At 45.0% G+C, this 22,279-nt stretch overlaps 1 protein-coding gene across 1 annotated transcript; it reads left to right on the top strand.

The window, feature by feature from the left end:
- The first annotated feature begins 1,588 nt into the window (after positions 1–1,588).
- On the top strand, positions 1,589–21,974 carry TCF19 (transcription factor 19). Its single transcript, XM_069241830.1, has 3 exons — positions 1,589–4,943; positions 9,369–10,323; positions 21,015–21,974. The coding sequence occupies exons 1-3, from the start codon at positions 4,661–4,663 to the stop codon at positions 21,241–21,243; spliced, it is 1,467 nt and encodes a 488-aa protein (XP_069097931.1). The 5' UTR covers positions 1,589–4,660; the 3' UTR covers positions 21,244–21,974.
- The last annotated feature ends 305 nt before the right edge of the window (positions 21,975–22,279 follow it).

Raw genomic sequence — 22,279 nt, 5'->3', positions numbered from 1 at the left:
GGGATCAAGCTTGGCAATTATTGATTTCCTTGCAAAAGCCTTTTGGTCCTGTTTCTTCCACAACTCTTGCGAGATGGGTCAGGTGGTTGTTGCAAGAGACAGGCATTGATACCTCTATTTTTGGGGCTCATTCTGTTCATGGAACTATGGCCTCCAAGGCTTTCAATTCAGCTTCTAGGTTGGAAGATATCATGACATTAGCTGACTGGTCATCAAATTCTACTTTTAAATTGTTCTATCATAAACCAATTGTTGATGTAGCTTTTGGAGTGATCGCTCAGCTTTAAACTAGCATAATCTGAAGCCTCCGGTCCTGACATAGAATAAAAAATGTTCTAGCTTCCGTGACAAGAATTTTCAGTTGTATTAAGGACACGGAAGCGAGGATTATCCCACCCTGGATATCTAGATTATGTTGCAAAGTATTGTCATTAATATCAGATTGAAATGTTTGTTGTCCCACCCGGTATTTGTTTACATGGAGTTGTAGTTTAGGATGTTACCGCTTTGTAATCTTTTTCTAGATGAGAAACCTACTTGAAGGACACGTTTTGGAAATCTTCTTCAGATCCGGAGGAGGGTGAATTGATTCCTTTGCACCGTTGTGCAATGTTGCAGCTTTCTTGTTGGGAAGACATTGTTGAGTTTGGGATTTCAGAGTTCTTGGCAATTGGTTCGTTATTATGTTCTCCTTGGCATAGATGTGCAAAGAAAGAGGATGGACTTTAATGACTGTGTTATATAAGGGATGGCTGACCCTGGTTGGGGGAGGGGGGGGTTCATTTCAAGGCTCTGTAATTATGGGAAATGTAGTTTTATTTTAATGTGTTTCTATTGGCTGCTGTGTGTTGACAGTAGGGAGAAAAGCCTAATCCTCGCCTCCCTGTCCTTAATAGAATTGAAAATTCTTGTTTCAAAAGCTAGAAAATTTTAGATTCTCCAGCCTGCATCCGGTCTATTGTGCGTGCATGCATGCACATAAGTCATGATCTGCTGCATAATTTCCATATTTAAAAAAATGTTTCTATGTCAAACGGATCAGAAGTTACTAAAAAAGTTGCAACAAATGTTTGTACGTAGTAGAAACACATTTGCAAAGGTTAACTGGTCATCTTTCGGTTGCTTATGTCTGTATTTGGTCGTGATTAGATGAAATCTTTACCTAGACAGTATTACCATGTGCAAGGATTTGGTGGTCTCCTGTCGCTTTATTTCAATGACCCTGTTACGAGGTCACCAGAGTACGTGTGAAAGTCGAGGTGGGTAGTTTCTCCAATCTAATTAGTTCTTAATCGAAGGTTAGCGCACTAGCTCTTCATGCAACTAAAACGGGCATTCAATGGGTACTGTCACGGTCTGCGCATGCGCTGTCTCCCTCTGCGCGTTCCTATCGCCAGTCTCTTAGTGGAACATACCTTTTTCAAGATGGCGTCGCCTACGCAGGTCACGTCAAGCCTGCCCTCGGCAGCACACGCGCCACTTTGGGCAGAGGGGGATCACGTGACGGCGGCGCGCGCTAGAGTTTCAAAGCGCCGCGGTCGTGGCCCCGCCTCTAGCTCCTCCTCTTTGACTCGGGCTCCACCCACTGTCTCTGCCGGAAGCGGACGGAGCAGCTGCGCGCGGGTGCCGGCCGAGGGGCGCGAGGGAGGGGGGGTGGCGGGAGAAGGAGGCAGCGCGAGCCCGGCGGCAGTTACCAAGAGGGGCCTCGCGCCAGGCCGCAGCCAATCGGAGAAGGGAAGAGAAAAGGGGCACCGCGCGCCGGAGGGGGAGGGAAGCGGCGCCGTCTTGGGGGGGTGGGCAGGAACCAGGGTGGGGAAGGGCACAGCCGGGTCTGAGCTCCGAGGAATGTGCCTAGACACGGAGCGGGGCTGAGCCCTGGGAGCTTCAGAGAGGGAGCTGCGCTCAAGTACCCCTGGTTGGGTCTGGGGGGCAGAGCCCGAAGGGGGTGGAGGCCTGACCCCGGGTGTCTGCAGCCTGAAGGGTCAGGGGCCTGAGCTCAGAGGGCGTGGCCGTGACCCTGAGGTGCTGTGGGGTCTCATCTTAGGGGGTGGGGCCTGGGCAGAGTTGTCTGGAGCCTCAGGGGTCAGGATCCTGAGAGGGGGTGGTACCTGGAGGGGCAGAACCTTAGGGGTGGGGTCTGAGCCTGGGTGTCTGCTGTCTTTAGGGTCTGGTGTCTGAGCTAAGGGGGCGTGGCTCTAAGGGGGTGGGGTCTGGGCAGCAGGGGGTGTCTGAGCCTGGGTGTCTGCAGCCTGAAGGTTCAAGGGTCTGAGCTAAGGGGGTGTGGCTGTGACTGAGAGGCTGTGGGGGTCTGACCTAAGGGGGTGGGGTCTGAGCAGCAGGGGGTGTCTGCAGCCTGAAGGTTCAAGGGTCTGAGCTAAGGGGGTGTGGCAGTGACTGAAAGGCTGTGGCGGTCTGACCTAAGGGGGTGGGGTCTGGGCAGCAGGGGGTGTCTGCAGCCTGAAGGTTCAGGGGTCTGAGCTAAGGGTGTGTGGCAGTGACCGAGAGGCTGTGTGGGGGGGGGGTCTGACCTAAGGGGGTGTGGCCTGGGCAGCAGTGGGTGTCAGTTCTGTAGCCTGAAGGTTCAGGGGTCTGAGCTAAGGGGGGTGTAGCAGTGACCGAGAAGCTGTGTGGGGTCTGACCTAAGGGGGTGGGGCCTGGGCAGCAGGGGGTGTCTGAGCCTGGGTGTCTGCAGCCTGAAGATTTTGGGATGCGAGGGCTCGGGGTGGTATCAGAAGCATTCCAGGGTCTGACGGGGTTATTCTAAGGCTGAAGCGCTAAGGGGCTGTTCTGAAGACTTAAAGGTTTGGACTTAAAACTGAGAATTGTAATTGAGGTTGAGAGTCTGAGCTGCTCCAGGGAATAAATACTCTGAGAGGCAGAGACATGAGTGGGGGTGTCATTGTTAAACGGGAGAGTGCGCTTCGGCCGAGGTGATTAAAAGGTATCTGAGCTTGGGAGCAGGCCTACGTGTGGTGTTAGTTTCAGGAGTTGCGTGGTCTGAGCTTAGAGTGGATCTGAGGCAACTTGAGAGTCTAAACCTCGAATGGTTAGAGCTTGAGGAAGCTGGGCTGATCCTCGGGGAGGTTGCTGGAGAGGCTGAAGCCTGACACGCACAGAACTGCGGTTTACAAACAGGGGTTCTACCCAAGGAGACATCACATATAGAGTGTGTTCTGCAGGGAAAGAGCCAGGAAGGGAGTTTGACCCACCTTTTCAATGGATTATTTTGAGGACCCTTTATTGCTGTGTGGCACCCTTACTTAAATATTGATCAAGTTTCCCCCCCCCCCCCCCCGCCCCCCAGTGGTAGTGGTACTTGTTGGGTCCAGTGAAAGGACAGCCTGTGATAGCAGATTCTGCTTTTGAGCCACTATCATCATAAACTGGGCGTCTTAATTCCCTCTAATCCCAACACAACCTTCAAGGCGGCTAACCAGTATATGTTGAGCACATTCACAGAGGATTTATTTCTAGCCCGATGCTATAGCATGGGGGTATCTTACTGAGGAAGGACTTGAGCTGCAATGCTTTGCTGTCTGAGTTTAAGACATCACTTTATTGGTAGATGTGGGCAGGGCTCAGATATTACATCATAGGTGTTCGTCGACAGGCAGTTCCATTGAAATAGAAAGGGATGGTATATTCCTTGAATAGTTCAGTCGGGATCCTTTCAGATACATTGTGTATACGGGAGTTTCTGTGTCTGGCCTTTGCAATAGGCAGGGTAAGCTGCTCTTCTGTTGGTGGGTTGTATCATAGCTGCTGCAGTTCGGAGGGAGCAGGGGACAGATACATTGAGGACACTACGGGTGGGTTTATAAACTAAAGCATAGGAGCAATCGGATCTGGGATCCCTAACCTCCCTTCCTTTTTATGCCCTTGGCCCTACTGGCACATGGGCTCTGTCTGTGTGGTGGCAGTACAGGTCCTCAGATTTCCCTTTCTCCCGGCCTTGTAGTGGACAAGGCTTCCACAAACACTGTGATCGTGGGCTTCTGTTCCACTTGTCTGTCTGCCAACCTGGTGCCTGACTTCTTGACCTGTCTACACTGTGACATACCTTGACCTGTGTCTTCTGCACTAAGTGGATGTCCCCTTCCCCACCTTCACCAGCTGCTGTACTTTGCACCTCTCGTGCCCCCGCTGGCAGAGAACGAAATAAATGTGTATATATATTTATATCTTCAAAGAAAGCACATTTTATGTCCGTTTAATTTAAAGAAAGGTGTGCTTTTTATATGCCAGCTAATGAAAAGATTTAGTAACTTAAACTCTTTGAACAGTTTGTGGCTACGCTTGCTCCCCCTCCCCTCTCGTTCCTTCCGAGTGGTGGGTGCCTTGCCTGGGGTTTGATTGCAGTAGGATCGTAGTCTGTGTAGCTTGAGACCACTCCATATCTGTCTTCCGTTTGCACTGTTTTTATTCTGCAGGGCTCTCTGTATACCTCCAAGCTTCCCCAAAGAACGCCCCCTTTGTTGCTGGAGGTTTTTTTTTTTGGCTGCTAAGTGCCCAGAATCAAACAGGCTACTGCACACAGTTTAGTAGCTCCCAAGAATAATTCTAAATTCAAATATATACTTTTGGAGGAGATCAGAAGGTTTCTGGGCTCTGGGTTTATGCAGATGACTGAAGGAAGGTGGCACTGAGAGGGAATCCTGCCATGCTGTCAGAGGCGCTGCCGTGCTTCCAGCTCCTGCGTATTGGCCTGACCCCAGCCCCTGGTTCCAACAGCCCTGTCTCCCCGGATCTGTACACCTTCCGGCCCGAGGTACCCCGCTGCACCTTCCGCCTGGGCCGGCGGGCCGAGGTGTGCGATGTCACCCTAATATCTGAGCGGAACCCTGAGCTCATCTCCCGTGTCCATGCTGAGATCCACGCCGAGAGGGAGGGCGACTCACCGTCTGGGGAGTGGCGAGTCTATCTGGTGGACTGCAGTTCTCATGGTAGGTGTGATCCCTGGCTTGCTTAACAACTGCTCCCTTCCTTAACTTTACAGGCAAGCACTGGGCGAGTTCTCATCAGTGACTGTAAACATCCTTAAGGTAATATATCTGGAAAAACTCTTCCCTTCCTTAACTTTGCAGGCGGGCACTGGCCTGTGTCTATAAAAACCCTTAAGCTAATGTACCTGTCTAAAAACTTCTCCCTTCCTTAACTTTACAGACAGGCCCTGGCCAGTGACTGTAAACACCCTTAAGGTAATGTACCTGGATAAAAACTGCTCCCTTCCTTAATTTGACAGGCAAACATTGGCCAATGACTGTAAACGCCCATAAGGTGAGGCCTAAAAACTGCTCCCTTAACTTTACAGGCAGGTGCTGGCAGTGACTGTAAACATCCTTAAGGTAATGTACCTGGCTAAGAACTGCTCCCTTCCTTACCTTTACAGACAGGCCTTGGCCGGTGACTGTAAACATCCTTAAGGTAATGTACCTGGATAAAAACTACTCCCTTTCTTAATTTGACAGGCAAACATTGGCCAATGACTGTAAACGTCCTGAAGGTGATGGCTAAAAACTACTCCCTTCCTTAACTTTACAGGCATGCCCTGGCTGGTGCTGTAAACATCCTTAAGGCGATGTACCTGGCTAAAAACTGCTCCCTTCCTTAACTTTACAGGCAGGCCATGGCCGGTGACTGTAAACTTCCTTAAGGTAAAGTACCTGGATAAAAACTACTCCCTTTCTTAATTTGATAGGCAAACATTGGCTAATGACTGTAAACGTCCTTAAGGTGATGGCTAAAAATTGCTCCCTTCTCTGAACTTTATAGACAGACACTGGCCAAGTTCTTGTAATTGACCTTAAACACTCTTACAGTAATGTGCCTGGTTAAACCCTGCTCCCTTCCTTAACTTTACAGGCAGGCAGGCACTGGCCAGTGGATGTAAACACCGGTAAGGTAATGTGCCTGGCTAAAACTGCTCCTTTATTTAACTTTGCAGGCACTCTTTTCTTTAACTTTGCAGGCACTGACCAGTGACTGTAAACACCCCTATGGTAGCAATACCTGTCTAAAAACTGCACGCTTTCTTAACTTTCCCTGCAAGCTCTGGCTGGTGACTGTAAACGCCGTTAAGGATAAGGCACCAGGCTAAAAACTGCTCTCTTCCCTAACTTTACAGACAAGTGCTGTCCAGTGACTGTAAACACCCTTAAGATAAGGCACCTGGCTAAAACTGCTCTCTTCCTTAACTTTACAGACAGGTGTTGGCTGGTGACTGTAAACGGCCTTACAGTAGCAATCCCTGACTAAAAACTGCTCCCATCCTTAGCTTTACAGGCAGGCGCTGGCTGGTGACTGTAAACACCCTAAAAGTCATGTACCTGACTAAAAACTGCTCCCTTCCTTAACTTTACAGGCAGGTGCTGGCTGGTGACTGTAAATACCCTTAAGGTAATGTACCGGACTAAAAACTGCTCCCTTTCTTAAATTTACAGGCAGGCATTGGCCAGTGACTGTAAAAACCCTTACGGTAATGTACCTGGCTAAAAACTGCTCCCTTCCTTAAGTTTACAGGCAGCCATTGGCCATGTTCCCATCAATGACTGGAAACACCCTTAAGGTAATGTACGTCAACGATGAGTTCCTATTTGCACTTCACATGTTGTTAGTTCATCTGCGTCTCCCTAGATTGTGTGTTTTTCCCAGATGCCGTTTCTTTAGTTTTTTTTCAAACATATTACTGACGCCTGCATGATGCATCCTGTGAGCTGAGCGGCCTCTAGTCTGAGTTCTTGAGGATGGGAAACGACAGGGGGCTGTGCAGCCGAGGCTTGAGGCAGTGCAAGCGTCTCAGTGCCTGTCAGTGAGGCATAATGATGGCCAGACTGCTTGCACATCCAGTCTCTGGCCTCTCTGTAGCGTGCACAGGGCGATGCTCCCACATGTGCCATTTGTAACTGTGGAAAATGTGTGAAGAAAGTCGGTGCTACTGAAATTTGAACAGCACTACCGGAAAAGAAAATGGTGTGTGTGTTTTGAATTGGAGAAGATGAGAGGAATTTTGTCCAGAAGGAAACATTGATGAGGAACGAGATGCGGTGTGAGAAATGTAGATGGGGATTTCAAAATGTGGCATTAATGTTGACTGTAGTACATGCTTTTTTATGGTGGAACCTGGTAGAGTGGTTTTGATTGAGGTTGGAATGATCTAACGAGGAATGTGCAAACAAATTAGGTGGATATCTACATGTCAAGCTTGCACCCTCGTGCGGAGAAAATTAGTGACAAGGTTTATTGCAGAAAAAATGATTGCTTTGTGCATACAATGCATGTATGAGCCAAATAATATATTGTCTTTCAGATGTAAATTAGGGTCTTGTGCATTGCAAAACAAACACCGTGGGTGGTGGAACGACAGGCAAAAAAGGTGATATCGTGGTGAGTGGGTAATACTCATCTGGTTGGAGCCAAAGCCCACTGTAGTTATATTTTATATAGAAAAGTGTCAGACTTATCTAGTTCTTCTAATTGGTCTTACACAGCCTCGTGACTGACCTCCCAGCCCTAACAGAGGAACGGTTCATTTATTTCGAGCTAGGCGTATATCTGATTCCACGGCGGTAAGTCTGGGTAATGGCCAGGCTGAGTTAGTCTGTCCATCCTTATTGTCTTTGCTCTTCTTTGAATTGCCCTATCACACTTCCAATTAAATGCCTAGCAGCTATTCCTGCATGCTGCTTCTGTGCCATAACTCCAAGCTTGGGGAACGGGTTCCTGTGGCACCCAGCCCTCTGCTGGGACGTGCCACTCTGTTTACCTTTACCTGTCGCTGCTAGCTAATGCACACAGGTACTGACTGCTGCCGGAGTATGTGTCGTTTTTCCATTCCAGCAGGGCACCTGGGAGACAAATCAGTTTATGTGTCTCCTTGGCAATGTAGTACTGTATCCACCACTGAGATCTTCGTAATTGCCCTACACTGCAAGGTGGAAGACGCAATGTCCTGCTTTAGTTCTGCTTTTCACTGAGATCTGCTCTGGCTTGCAGGTGAGTGTGAGACGAGGGCTTTGTATCTCATTGAAATGCTACTTTCTGACATTGGCTCTCATCAGCGACTAGCCTGCTGCTGAAAAACTTCATTGGTTCATCTGGGCTTGGTTGGGACACCTTACTTTAGGGTTGTTTGGCGAGTCGTATCCTGGGGTTGGTCATAGTGTTTACCATAGTTGTCAGGTCATGTTGTGCCCCGTCTCTTCACCACTCCCCTCAACCACTTTAGATGTTGGTATGCATCCTTCTTGTGAAGTTATGTCTGATTTGCTTTTTTGGCACAGAGAGAGAACAAAATGGTTAAACATTGTCTACGGTGAATAATGGGGATTTTAATTGAGGGGCTTGATTTTATGCCACTCTAGAGGCAAATAACTACTCAGTTACTGAGTTTCCCTGTATCTGGGGATCTCCATCTTCAAATGGATGGACTGTATCTTCCATGGTAGTGGGCTTTGTTGTCTAAGGCCATCCTCTTCCTCAACAAGGTAACCACCGGCCTTACACCTGGCTCTGCAGTTTCTTTAATCAGGCCTGGCTTTTTATGGCTTTGTAAACTTTAGAAGCAGCCTGGCCATTTATGACTGACATTGGGATAGCATTGTTCTGGTTGGCGCTGGAGCCTGAACTGAAATTGTTTCCAGGGTCTATGCAGGCAAAAAGAACAGATGGACGGAATGCTGAACAATGCGACCATTCACCTCCTGTCACAAAGATCGGTGTTTAATCCATCATGTTTTTTTTTTTTTTGCCCGCCATGCCACCCCATTTTGGACCCTGCAAATCAGGGCAGACATGTTTAATCCATTATGTGGTAGTGTACCTGCAGAGGTGTGGGATCTTTTTAGAACTTTGAGGTGTGTGGATGGAGACTGAGGCCACTTCCACAAGGATTGCCAGCACAGTCTTCCACTCTTCAGCTCTGGCCTTCATGGACCATCGAGTTCAGTACAGCTATTGTACCACGTTCTTCTTGTTTGCCTCCTCTTAAACCACCTTATTTAGCTCTCGTTTGCCACCAGCTATTCAGTCCTGTGGTTACCTATATGCATGTTCCAGAATTCCAAAGTTCAGAGAAAATGCTTGATCCTGGACTTAACGCAGTCCTGTACCCTTGAACTTAGATGGAATTTTTTGACATTTTATATTCAAAATACATTTGAAGTTGTGAATGATGTTATGCTAAATGAGTTGATTTCAGTATCTGCGATAGTATATTGAAATGTATGCATGATAATGTTTCTGTATTTGGAAGCTAGCCTAGTTTGAGCATAATAGAAGAGCATGTTGGTGGAATTTGGCAGTGATCTAGCTGTGATACTGTTTGCGAGTGTTGTCCTATCTTAATGTGGTTTCCTTTTGTTCCACTGTAGGCACTTTTATAAATGACATCCGTATGACACGTAGCCAGAGGGTGGAGCTTTCTGATGGGGACATGATCACCTTTGGCCACGAAGATTCTGATAGTCTGCCGGAGGGATCACTATCCATGCAACAGGAGTCTGAGTTCTACTTCATGTTCCAGAAAGTCCGTGTCAGGCCACAGGACTTCGATGCCATCACTGCCCCTAAGGTGCAGAGCCTCTGTGGCTTCCAGCCGGTGAAATTCACTGACAAGGGTATGAACTCTAGTGGCGATCGGATCCGTGAGCTGACCAAGTTCCCTCCCAGCTCAGGTGCCACACTCATCTTGAACTCCATTGGCAGCATCAGCAAATTCAAGCCTCAGCCATTGACCTTCTCCCGCACCAAAGGTGATAGCCCAGGATGGACTGGCAAGCAGGCTCAGGCAAGCTTGCCACAGCCATCCCGAACTGCGGAAGAGGAGGTGGCAGCTGCTGCCCCCGCAGCTTCACCAGTCACCCCTTCCCGCTCCGCCTCTCTTAAGGACAAGCCCAAAGGCCGGAATCGGCGCAAGTCAGCGCACACAGTGTTGCCTGAACTGGAGGATGAAGTTCCACAGGATGCTGAAGTACCACCCCCTCTGAAAAGGCCAAAAATTGAGAGTGAGGACGAATTTAGCCATTACAGTGCAGCCTGGTCTGTGATTGGCAAAAGAACACCTGATGAAACTGGGCTAAAGAAGCCAAAAAGTGAAAGGGAGGAGATGACCAGCCATTTCAGTACAACTTGGGCTGTAGGTGGTAGGAGGGTGTCTCAGGAAGTGGAGGGACTAAAACTGAACATTGACAAGGCGGATGAGCCCAGTCATTACAGCGCTGTTTGTCCTGAAAGAGGAAGGAGAGCGTCAGAGGTTGGAGGCGGACAAAAGAGGATCAAAGCAGAAGAGGAGGGAGAGCAGCCACTTAATGCAACACCTCCAAACAGGTGAGAAGATGGTCAACTGTTTCTCAAGTAGACAAGCTGTCTGCCAGTCAGATATCACGGAGAGTTAAAGGAAGGAACTAGATGTGTAGAAATTAGTGATTCTAAGTTCTCAGTTCTATCTCTTGAATGTAGAAATATAGATCCAGGATCTTTTTTTATTGCTTGCATCTTTTGGGTCGTGATTTAGCATACTTGTGTACTCTTTATGAAATGTTTTGATGTAATTTACTGGGTACCGGATAGCCTAGAAAAGACTGTTAATCTTCCGCTGCCAGAACTGTAGCCATACACACCATGTCATCTACTGGGTTGCTACTGTCTTTACCAAAAGTGCACTTCCAGCTGCCTCCAGCTCTCGTTTCAGTTATTTCTCCACCCTCATATGCTCTTATTTCCTAAATGTTATTTATCACCTTTCATGCCTTCTGATTTTTTTTTTTTTTTTTGTGTGTGGAACAAAACTTGAATTTTGTTAAATTACAATAAAAACGATACAACTAAATATGTTAACACATGCAGCTCATCATAGAGTGGTAGGAAAGAGGAAGAAGTAAGGAAACTGGTTATTTAAAGCATTGTGAATTACAGAAAGGCCGATGGTTAGAATCATTCATAATGTATATAATAAGGTCTAGTTGCAACACCTGTAGGATCCCGATTATTGATTTGTCTGGAAGGTTTTTTCCCCCAGACAGTAAGATCAGATGGAGATGGAAATGAAAGAAAGTCACGTGGGTAAGAACACAGACATTGGAGCCGTATGTCTTTTAGATATTCCTCAGATGAGTGCTTGTTTGGACTGTGAGTTGAATGGACAGAGTTCAGCCATTGCTTTTGGGTGGGCTGTGTGAAGTCTTTCCAGTGACTGGTGATTCGTTGTATCGCAGTCAAGCTGAGCATTCTTCAGGTGGACCATAGGGTTCTCTGTTGCTTGCTCTTTTCCAGAATGATTCGTGCATGTCTAATGTAGCTGCAGGTTTGGAGAATTTGTCCATAAATCTAGAGCATTGGGGGTTGTAAGGGTTCCTTCCATAAGTGCTGTGGATTTTCCTATATAGCATTGAAACAGAGGGAATTATTGTGTTTTTGTTGTTGGAATTTCTTTATAGGGGGAACTTGTTATATAGATTACTATTTTCTTTTAGTTCTTTTCTATTTAATGTTGTAGGCCAAATTCTGAATGCTTTGAAAATACCACATTGACCTATGGTGTAGAGTGCTGCATCCAAGAGTCCCAGCAATCCAGTGAGCAAAGGGTACATATTTCTACATTGTACCTTAGGGAGTTATTCAACTGTTTCGGTGAAGCCTAGAGTTTGTTAGGATTAATTATGCTTTTCTTGGCTAAATGGGTGATGGATAAAGAGCTGTCCCTTCTGTTGCTAGTTGAGTGGAATGATGTTAAAGGGCTTTGAGTTAAGAATTTTTCAAGTTTCCCCCATGATAGTCAATGTTACTGCAAGGGAGAGCAACCAATGTTGAGCTTGCATTAGTCTGAGTGACTGTGTGATAAGTAATGAAGTTGATGTCACCCAAATACGTAGGCTGTTGAGTTTGGCAAGGGAGGTTTTCAAATTTGTCATTTCCATGCAAAGGCTTGGAAGCATGGTCAAAGTGTATTGGATAAGTGGTTTACGCATCATTTTGATGGTGTCAAGGTGGTGTTGGGGGGGGGGTTGAAATCAGTTCGATGTTTTACCTGTGATACCCTCTAAGGTTTTATTCTGGTTTAAAGATAGGCAAAAGTATAATTTGTTGGAAAAAAATATCCATGTTAAGTTACTTGATTTGGGGCACTAAGTGTAGTTAGTTAACCGGCGTTTAGGGCAACGCTTGGCTAAGGGGAGGAGCTCAGCTTTGTCTTTGTCCTATTTAAGTTTGCATCCTAAAACTTTATTTCCTGTTTTCCTCATCTGGGAGAATTGATCTTACATGATTGTTTATGAATAGGATATTGTCCGTTTACACTGATTGTTTTTATATTAGTGAGCTTGTATTTTGCTGCCCTGGATCTTTGGGTTTAATCTAATTCTCGTCTGTACCAGTTCAAGGGCTTAGATAAAGAGTAGAGGTCAGAAGACAGCCTTTCCTGGTTCCTCTTGAGAGACTGAAACTTTAGGAAACTAACCCATTGACTGAATGAAATTGATGTATATGGCTTGGTGGAGAGTTTTTTTCTTTTTCTGCTTGAAGAGGTGTAGGAATCCACAGAGTTCCCCAGTTGGTATATCATGGTAATGTTTGCTTCCTTCAGTGATGCCATTATCATTTTGGACCGGAGAAAAGAATTATACGTTTTCACGAGGTGTGGAGCGAGCGATGTTCAAGTGTTTGTCAAAGCTATTTTGTGAATCCATCTTGACCTGGACTTTTACTGGTTTGCAGTTGTTTAATGGCTGTTGCTGCTACTTCCACTGTTATGGGCTTGCAGGGTAGATCTACGTCTTGGTCACAAAGAGTGCATTCATACTGTTGGGCAGAACGTTTTTTGATATCTTCAATTCACAGGGTTCTCAATACAGAGCCTGTGCTTGTGTTCCCTAAAGTTCTTGTTTTGCTTGTTCACCCTGCAAGGCCACACCTTGCAAGTCTCTGATGTTTTGGGGGAGGGGGTGAGAGGTTTGTGTTTGAGGATGGCTGATGCAAATGTGCATGCAGGCTATCCACTTAATTAGCCTTCTCAGAAAACCTCTTTCAAACAGGAGCACTTTTTCTATTTCTCTGTAGCTAAGAGTCAGTTGGCTGTTTAGGGAGATCACAGGTCTAAGGCATCTGATTAAGCCTGTGTTTCTCCGGTCATGTCAATTTCTGCTTTACTAGATTACTCTTTCTTTTTTGCTATAGTCTCACCGCAATGCATTGGTGTCCGGTGACTACATTGAAGGCATCCCCCAAGGTGCTGGGTGATACTTCACCTGTGTCCTTCTGGACATTTTGAATTATAATCTCCCTTAGTTGATGGCCTTTCAGTCTATTCTTCAACAGAAATTTATCATATTTACAATTCACCTTCATGTTAGGTCTGAGGTCCCCATCCTCCCCAAGCCCAACATTGTGTGGTCTGCGATCACAATCTCCACTAACTCTCACGGAGTCGCGGAGAGCCTCAGGCTTGATCATTTCCATGAATATGACCTGTGGAAATAAGGAAAAAATGTTGAATCTTTTTCAATTGTTCATAGTCCCCACCTAATACCAGCTTGCACTTGTTCTAGCATATTTTTCCTGCAGTTTGCTTGACATAGTACCCTGTGAGTATCTTCTGTGGGTGGTGAGCAAGTGTGGGAGGTCCGGGAGAAAATTTAAGTTTTCCACATCTATTGGACCCATTACTTCACTTTGAGTATTGTCATGAATAAAAGTTCATGGCTTGCGATTGGTGCATATGTGGTAAGAATAGCTCACCCTTTTCTCCCGTGGCCACTGTAACATAGATAAATCCTCCTTCCTGGGAGTCTAAGCTTATTTTTATTACAATCCTTGTGCTGTCTTAACTCCATCTCTTGGCCTCTGCTGTTACATGAAGGTGTTTTGGGGAATACCTTTTATTTTGAGGACATCCTTTTTAAAAAGGTGAGCTTCTTGGAGGTAATTTATGTTGGGCTGCTCATCCGTAGTTGCCCTCCAAATTTTTTGCCTTATGACAAGTGAAGTTTAAGCTTCTGACACGCCAGATTATCTTTACCATGACGATGCTGGGTGAGATATCGGTTCTGACTGTTGGGACCAAGCTTAACAATTGGGTGTCCCACCATCAATATGCCCTTGTCCCCTATATAGGTATCTTTCCTCCCTATCCCTTGACGCTAAAGTGATTGCCAACTCTAACATAAGAACAATCTTCTCGGGAGTGAATTGGATGCATCCCTGATGCTTCAGTGGAATGTTTCCTGCCAAATGTACCTGCCTGGGGCCCTTCCCCACTGTCCAGTAGCTCAGGGGTGTGCACACATAGCATATAGACTGAATAGCAACATACAACTTCAATTCAACCTTACTGAACTTCTAAGAGTGGTTACAGACTCTACACCCAAGATTTTGATGGACAGCTCGAAAAGGATTTTAAAGGAGTGCTTGGAATTTCCTGAGAAGTCTCTGGCTGTGAAAAGTTCAATACCCCAAGCCTTCGTTCCCCTCTTCCACAGTGCAGATTACATGGGTTTTGGATCCAATTCGGAACCAGAGTGCCAATGGGAAGACGGGCATATCAGTTTTGCTGCAGCAGAAGTTGACGTGATTGCTCCCAGTGTGTCATTTGCCGAGGGTAGTTTGTAAGAGGACCTATATTTAGTAACCACGTTCCCCCAGTAGGCCAGCCTTCTCTCCTGAGTCAGTAGACCACTTCCCTAATGAATCTGTCCTTCAGCTCGTGGCAGCCTAGCTTCACCAACATGTCTCTGGGACAGGACCCCCGAGGCTTCGAGCTCCTATTCTCTTGCCTTGCACAACTGGGGTTACATGGGTCTCGTTCTCACCCAAGATAAGAACTGAACAGGTCTGTGCAAAACTTTCCAAAATCTGAGGCTTCCCTTGCTTCTTTTGCCTTCTGTATTCTTTTGTTATCACTGCAATACCGATCCTCAAGGTCTGCAAATTAATCACTGTTTCAGCTGTTACTCCATTCAAACCAGTGCCGATTGGGTGGCCAGCATATCCTGGCTAAGAATGGCAAATTGTTCTTTGTTTTCAAGACTGATGCCCTTTGCATTGTTGGCATCTGCTAGGATAGCTATCATTTCAGTTTTCAGAGCTTTAAGCTGTGTGGAGATTTTCTTTTTTTTTTTTTACAATGCCCAACACCAGACGCAGTACGCTTTTTCACTTCTTTAGCAGCTTCTTTTTTCTTCTTAGCAACAATGGTTATGATTTTGCTTCTTAGAGTAGCATTGCATCCTTCCAGAAAGTTTCTGAAGAGAGTGACTTTGTGTTATTGTTGTTAAAGAAAGAATTCTTCTGAAATGTTGTAAGATATTTGAGGCATTCAGCAGTTCAGTGTTGAGCCTCTTGCTAGGGTGGTAGTGTTGATCATTCTGTTCTTCAGTGTGATCCTTATAGGGGCATGATCTGAAACGATGATTACTCCAATATTATCTAAGTTTTTGGTTGAGATTGCTATAGCGCTTGAAGCTTATGTGTAGAGTATTGCAACACCATTGTTCTCCTGGACAGTTTTCTTTTAGCTTGAGACTTGTGCTTCGTTAAGGCAGCTTCTCTGTATAAGGCTAATGTTACATCTTAACATTTTCAGATGGGTGAGGCGTTTCCTACTTTTTAATTGGGTAACTGAGTTCATTAAAATGCCTTGGCCATAACCTCGAGGGGCTGCAGGAGAACAATATGAGTGGATGCTTAGTGGGCCTCAGTTGAAGAGTGGGGGGATCACTACCATTTTGTATTGGAGTGTTTGTGGGGATGTTGCATGGATTAAATCAAGGTTGGAATGACTGATTTCTAGTTTTTCAGGGTTCGAATTGTTGAGCAAGGTTTGCTGTTCACGCAGCTTAGTGAACATTTTTGGTTGTGTTATTGTAGGTGATTTTGCATTATATCATGGCAAAGCATACTATCTGATGGATAAACTTCAACACACCAGTAGCCAGCTTAACATTGACAGTTTGCTAAAGACAGTTGTTTTGAGAATTTGCACTATATCCATAGTGCATACCTAGTCACAGGGGCATTTGAGTGCTTGATATACAACTTGAAAAGGAAACCTGTAACCTACATTGTTGAGTTGGGGAACAGAGGATTTAGAGAAACAGTGGGGTAGATACATTTTGATGGGATGGTTTTTAGATTCTTGCGTGAGTAGGTGGTTCAGATTTAGTCAGGGATAGAGTTCGACAGTCTGGGAACTAGACAGGAGAAAGCCTGTTTTTTTTTTTTTTTTTGCTCTGAGTGCAGAGTAATCCATCATTAAATGGCTTCTGTTCATAGTGTGTTCCTGGTGTGTTGAAGTTTATCCATCAGATAGTATGCTTTGCCATGATATAATGCTTCTTGTTGAGCAAGCAATGTTGCAGTCACCCCTCAAGCCCCGTGAGAGACAGTGAAGGTGTTTTACGTTGGAAGTAATGTGATTACATTTTATGGCTTCCTTGACAAGGCAAGAAGCTGAACTTAGTACAGATTTTATAGGCACCAGCAAAGCTCTAAGAAGACCTGCAAAGATTTCATTTCATCCATTCAATTGGCTCTTGACTAGAGCTTGAACTGTTGATCTTTAAGTCCGATTTTGGAATGTATGGATTTAGTTACCTAAACAGGTTTTGTGGAAATGAGGATGATTGAGTCGGTTTGCTGATGTGACCCATTAGGTCTTCGAGAAGCCCACAAATTTCAATTCGAGGCATCAGACTGGGGAAGCACCCTAGAGTCTGTGGGGGGTATTAGCCATTTATAGGAGGGAGAGGGTCATTGGAGTAAAGGAGAGTAAATTCAATTTTGATTCGATTTAATTGTAAGACGAGAGAGCATCCAGTTCAACGGTTTTCTAGAAAAATTTCAGTTTTCCTGTGCTGGTAGGGCTGTAGACTCTTAACAGGATATTGATCAATGTTTTTTGCATTGGCTTGTCCAGTATGCTGTTTAGAGGTGATCCTCCTGCTTCTTGTCCATTACTCTAAAAAGACTTCCTATTTATTTTGTTCTATGAAGTCACTTCAGTGTATTATAGAATATGAGAAATTGAAAAAATAGATGAATACCCCTAGAAGCAAGGCAGTCATAAGTATACCAAAAATTAACCACCAGGGGGGGTTCATAACATTCTGTTTGAAGTATAAAATTGCTTTCAAATGTTGTCCGCCCTGAGCCCTTTTATTGAAGCATTGAGGCAATCTTTGGTTACTAGGCAATAGTTACAGGTTCAGATGAGTATAATACAATAAATATTGTGGTCTCTTACAGAACTCTTTGAAGAATAGGACTCTATCTTATTTAAAAAGAGCAGTAAAAGCTGATGCACTCAAAACAGATAATGTGCTGGCACCGTTTGGAACCTGGATGTGACCCCCAAATGTATTAAGTTTAACCACACTATTATGTGTTGTATGTACAGGATAATGGTCCTCCTGCTGTAAATCCTATGAATATTGAGGAGTTGGATACATTTACAGAGGAACGAGACTGAAGGCAGTGTTGTTCCTTTATACATGGAGGTGACTTGCAATACCTCTTAATCTATGTATGGAGGTACTTTAGTCCTTACAATACGTGGGCAGACCTTAGCGCCTCCCACAAACCGCTAAATTTCTTTGTGTCTTGCTCTTTTATTTGAAGGAGATGGAATATTTGTACACATGAAGAATGCAGTAAAATCGGTAGTGCGAGATTAAGTACATCAAATAGCACTCAGATATTTGTTGCAAAACGATAATTGAATCAGTTGAATGCAAAACAGATTTAAAAAAAAAAGCTTCAGCCCGGAACGTGTAGAAACATGCACACAGATTGTCTTCCTTTCTGCTGATCACTTTTTCTTCTTAGGAAAAAAATATTATAAGAAGCCAGTTCCCGTTTTCACTGTTTAAACTGCAGCTGTAAATTCGCTCCATGACTTGCCTTTTACCTTGGCTGCTGGCAGCAGCCATTGTGACATTGAAATTCCATTGTAACAACTTATTACAGGTGAACAGTTACAACATTTCGTCATTACAGGTGATTAGGGATGTCAGATGATGCCTGTAATAAGGAAGTTAGATAAGGCTTTTATAGAGGGATTGCAGGCTCTCTTGTTTATGAGATATTGTAACCCATGCCATATATTATAGGGATATTGCAAGTCAGCGAGTAGTGCCATGACAAGCTTGATGGAGACAGAAGGCAGTGTTCCTGTACAAGGTAATGGGACCCCAAGGTGGCGTCCAGTATGCTCATAATGCATGCCTGGGTGTACTTTATTCCTGATCACCTTGCCCACAAACATCTTAAATCCTTGTTGTGTTGCTCTTTCCTATGAAAGTTAGGATGTTTGTAAACATGAAGAATTTTAGGTAAAATATCCAATCCAACATTACACACAGAAAAATCAGTTATTTGTTGAAAATATATATTACAATCTGTTAAATAGAAGTCAGTTTAAAAAAAACGGTAGCTTGGATTGTGTAGAAACATGCAGAGATTCTGTTGATCTTATAGTTTTTAAACATGTGCAAAAAATGTTGCCATGGATATCTCCTTTCTGCTCATCACTGCTATGTGGAAAAGCTGAGCAGAACAAAGAGAAGGCAGTTTTTCTTTTTTAAATTGTATTTTTAATTATGGTGCATGTTCTGCCTTTCTCTTCAGCTGCTGGCAGCAAATGTGATGTCAGAACTCAACTGTAATACGTTTTTACAGTCAAACAGCTACATAATTTCTTTATTACATGCAGCGGGCTGTGTCACAAGTTGCCTCTAGTAACAAAATTGGATAGGGCTTTTACATAGGAATTGTAGGATCCCTTGTAGTATAAAAACATAACTTGGATCCCTACGTCCAACATGAACTAATAGGCAGTCTTCAAAGTGACTGTGGCTCGAGATATATGGTGCAAACAATGTTTCTTTTAATAAAATATGAACACAGTGCCTGTCTGGGGGCCAACGGTCCTACAAAGTATGTTCATTTTAACCTCTGGTACTAAGGACGTGCTGAAGCCGTATCTGGTGCTGAGGATGGCTCCAGCCTGACCTGGCACCAGGGGCAGGAAATCTCTCTGGTGCCAGCATTAGAGAGATTGACTTTCACACTTTTCAGCCTGTGGAGCTGGGAAGAGCTTCTCCAGCAACCAAGGCTGTTTGTCATTACAGAGAGGGGAAAAAATTGTCACGCTGACCTCATTACAGATAAAATGTATGTGAAATTAGCTGATCCGCTCATTTCAATGTCACTGCAGGAGTGTTCGAGGGTCACATCTCTGCCACCCCAAAGCATCAATGCAGATGGGAGAGTTCTCTTTGGAAAAGGAAGACTCTACGCCTCAATCAGTCTAAAGTTTTATAGAGTGCACAGCTACTCGGGGAGTGTCCTGGCGCGGACACTCGTTCACCACCTCTAACTGAAACAGTTATTGAGAGGCTGATTTTTTTTTTTTTTTTTTTTTTTTGTTTCTTTCGATTCGTGGTACCAATGCCAGCACAGCGTCAGTAGTGGAGACTTCTTAATGGATGATATGGAATAATCCTGTTGGCCAGGCACTGAGGACCTGCCTGATAGAAGGCTCTATGGGCCAACATGAGCCCTTGAACTGTACTCTCTCCTTAATTGGCAGCCAGTGTAGCTCCTTAAGATGTTGGCAAATATGAGCCCCTCTAGGAAGTTTTAATAAAAGCCAGGAAGTGGGATTTTGTAACAGCGGAGTTGCTATGCAGGTAGACCGTAGTAAAGAGAATTGACATAGTCGAGCTGGGAAGTGATGAGGGCACTGAAACTGAATAGGCAGCAGGTACAAACATTTCTTTAGAGATTTTGTAGAAGTCCAAAGCAGGATTGCTCCCAATTTCCCCCTCCCTCTCCCCCCCCCCCCCCCAAAAAAAAAAAGTTTGACTGTCCAATGTCATCCCTAAATTTCGAGCTATGGTGATGGGACAAGTCTGGGCCAGAATTCCCCATTCTAGGTGTGCCAAATAACAGGATTTCTGTTTTGCTCGCATTATAATGTAAGTTGCTGTGATGTATCCAATAGAAAATGGCAAACGGGTCTTAAATCTGCAAAAGGCATTTGGTGAGTTTGTCGAGTGTGAAGGATCCGAGTATCTTCTGCATAGGACACAATCTGGGTACCGAAAGATTCCACCAATACAGCCAAGGGTGCTGTGTATATTGAATAGCGTCTGGCTCAGGGAGGAGGCCTGGGAGAATCCAAACTTTAATGGTTTGATCAAAGGACTAAGACACCATCCAAACCGATAGGCTTCTGTCAGACAGAAACGAGCAAATCCAGGCCAGTGCAGATCCACTTACACCTATATTTTCCAGCCGTGGCAAGAGAATGAGGTGAGAACATATATCAAAGACTGCTGATAAATCTAGAAGTAACAATGTAACCTGTTTCCAATGATCTACCGCCAGCTTAATGGTGTCAGTGACCTCCACTAATATGGATTCTGTGATAAAGCAGGAACTGGAACCAGACTGGGAAGGATGCAGCAGCTGGCTTTGTTCTAAATAATTAGACAACTGGCAATTGACCAGCTTCTCCAGTATCTTAGAGAGAGCTGGCAGAAGAGAGATGGGTATGGAAACTTGACCCTTCCAGTTGACCTGTGTAGAAAGGCCAGAAAGACTGGGGAAGTTTGTGAGATCTGAAACTCCTCTGCCCGTAAACTATGAACTCTAGTTCTTGCCATTCTTCTGATTGCTTTCTTTAAATGGGCAAGGTGTTTGAGAATTTTGTTGCACCTCTGGTTGCTTGGTTTGAGGGAATTCCAGACTAATCTTAGTTTAATAAACTAAACTGGGAGTTTTTATGTGTACGTATACTACCCACAAGCTGACACTGCAATCTCTGGCCTTTGGGTGGCTTGATTTCCAGTTCCTGGAGTGACCTTGCTCTGTGACGGCGCAGACAGAGCCCTCCAGGAACATGACCGTCACTCCAGGTGCCTGATTTTCGCCCTCCTGATGTTTCTCATTTGTATCATTGTATTGTTACCAATTTTACTAGATAGATGCATGTAGAAGAACTGACGCACAATGTCTTCTTTCAGGAAGCGCCGTGGCCGGCCTCGCAAGCATCCACCGTGGAGCAGCTGCCAGGTGCAGACCCAGACCCTGTACACTGTGGAGCAGTGTGCTGCAGAGCGATGCCACCTGCCGCAAGATGACACTGTGCAGTGGGTGCAGTGTGACGACTGCGATGCGTGGTACCACCTGGCTTGTGTGGGTTGTAACTACAATGCAGTCAAGGACGCAGATTTCCACTGTGGCTGCACGTAAACGCCTCGACTCCTTGCCTGGAATGTCAGTCATGGTGGCTTTTGGAAAAGACTTTGGCATGCGACTAGACCTGGAAGTGTGTTCCTTGGACAGTGATTTCAGAAGAGGTGTGACTCTTCTGAGCCTGTGCACATTGGGGCTTTGTTGACCCATAAAAGAAATCAAAATACATGCTTGATTGTTGTGATGAAATAATGTAAGGGCCTGGCCAATATGAGATTATGGAGGAAAGATGGGCAGAAAGCTGGTGTATTGTGGAGAGTACCCCAGCAGGAGATCTTAAACAGAAGTAGTTAATTAAAATGGGGCCCTTCTCTGGCTGGAATGAGTATGAGACCAGATGCTACCGCTGCTCCTTTTATCACCTGGGTTGTGGGAGAGGGGAGTAGCTCAGTACTCGAGTACCGGAGTCTACTTCCGTTTGTAGTAATCTTTTTCCAAACAGCAACCTTTTTAACAATTAAAAAGAAAAAAAAAAAAAAAAAAGATTGGTGCCCTCTCATCTGAGGTTGGTCAAGAATGTCCTTCTGGTTGGACTCTTAAGATCCAAGTTCTGGTTCTGAGTGTCATAACCACACGGATTTCTGCTGCTGCTGGAGTTTTCCAAATTTGCTGTAAGGAGTTTTGTGACTGGATTCTTTTTTGAATAAAAACTACACATGGACCTGACGTCTTCAAGAGGTTTGGTGCATTTCATGGGGAAACTTGTGAAATAAAAGAAGTTCTTAAAACTTTTGTCGCTTCTTTGTTAGTAGTCGTGCCTGTGGATTTTGGGTGATAATGTACACCATCAAGCTGACAATTTGGATTCTGGTGTCATGAATGATATCAGACATGAGAAGGAAATGTATGTTCTGGGTTTTATCATGGTGTGAGTACTGCACTCTACATAACTGGGGAGGGGAACTGGACATGCACTGCATGGGAGCTCCCTGGTGCGCTTAGCTTTCAGTCACTGAGGAAGGATCTGACCTGTACATGCAACTGGGGTGGCACTTTTGTTCTCCTTGAATAGCCACCCGCCACTGCACAGTTG

Source organism: Pleurodeles waltl, chromosome 6 (assembly GCF_031143425.1).
Source record: "Pleurodeles waltl isolate 20211129_DDA chromosome 6, aPleWal1.hap1.20221129, whole genome shotgun sequence".
In the NCBI taxonomy this organism is placed as follows: Eukaryota; Metazoa; Chordata; class Amphibia; order Caudata; family Salamandridae; genus Pleurodeles; species Pleurodeles waltl.
Note: the sequence above shows the minus strand (reverse complement) of the source record. Positions and strands in the feature narration are given on the sequence as shown.

What these genes read in the sequence shown, in the direction of transcription:
- TCF19 (XM_069241830.1), top strand. Translation starts at nt 4,661, where the DNA reads ATGCTGTCAGAGGCGCTGCCGTGCTTCCAGCTCCTGCGTATTGGCCTG. An exon ending in GGTGGACTGCAGTTCTCATG is followed by an intron (nt 4,944 to 9,368) that starts GTAGGTGTGATC and finishes GTTCCACTGTAG; the next exon opens with GCACTTTTATAAATGACATC. An exon ending in AATGCAACACCTCCAAACAG is followed by an intron (nt 10,324 to 21,014) that starts GTGAGAAGATGG and finishes GTCTTCTTTCAG; the next exon opens with GAAGCGCCGTGGCCGGCCTC.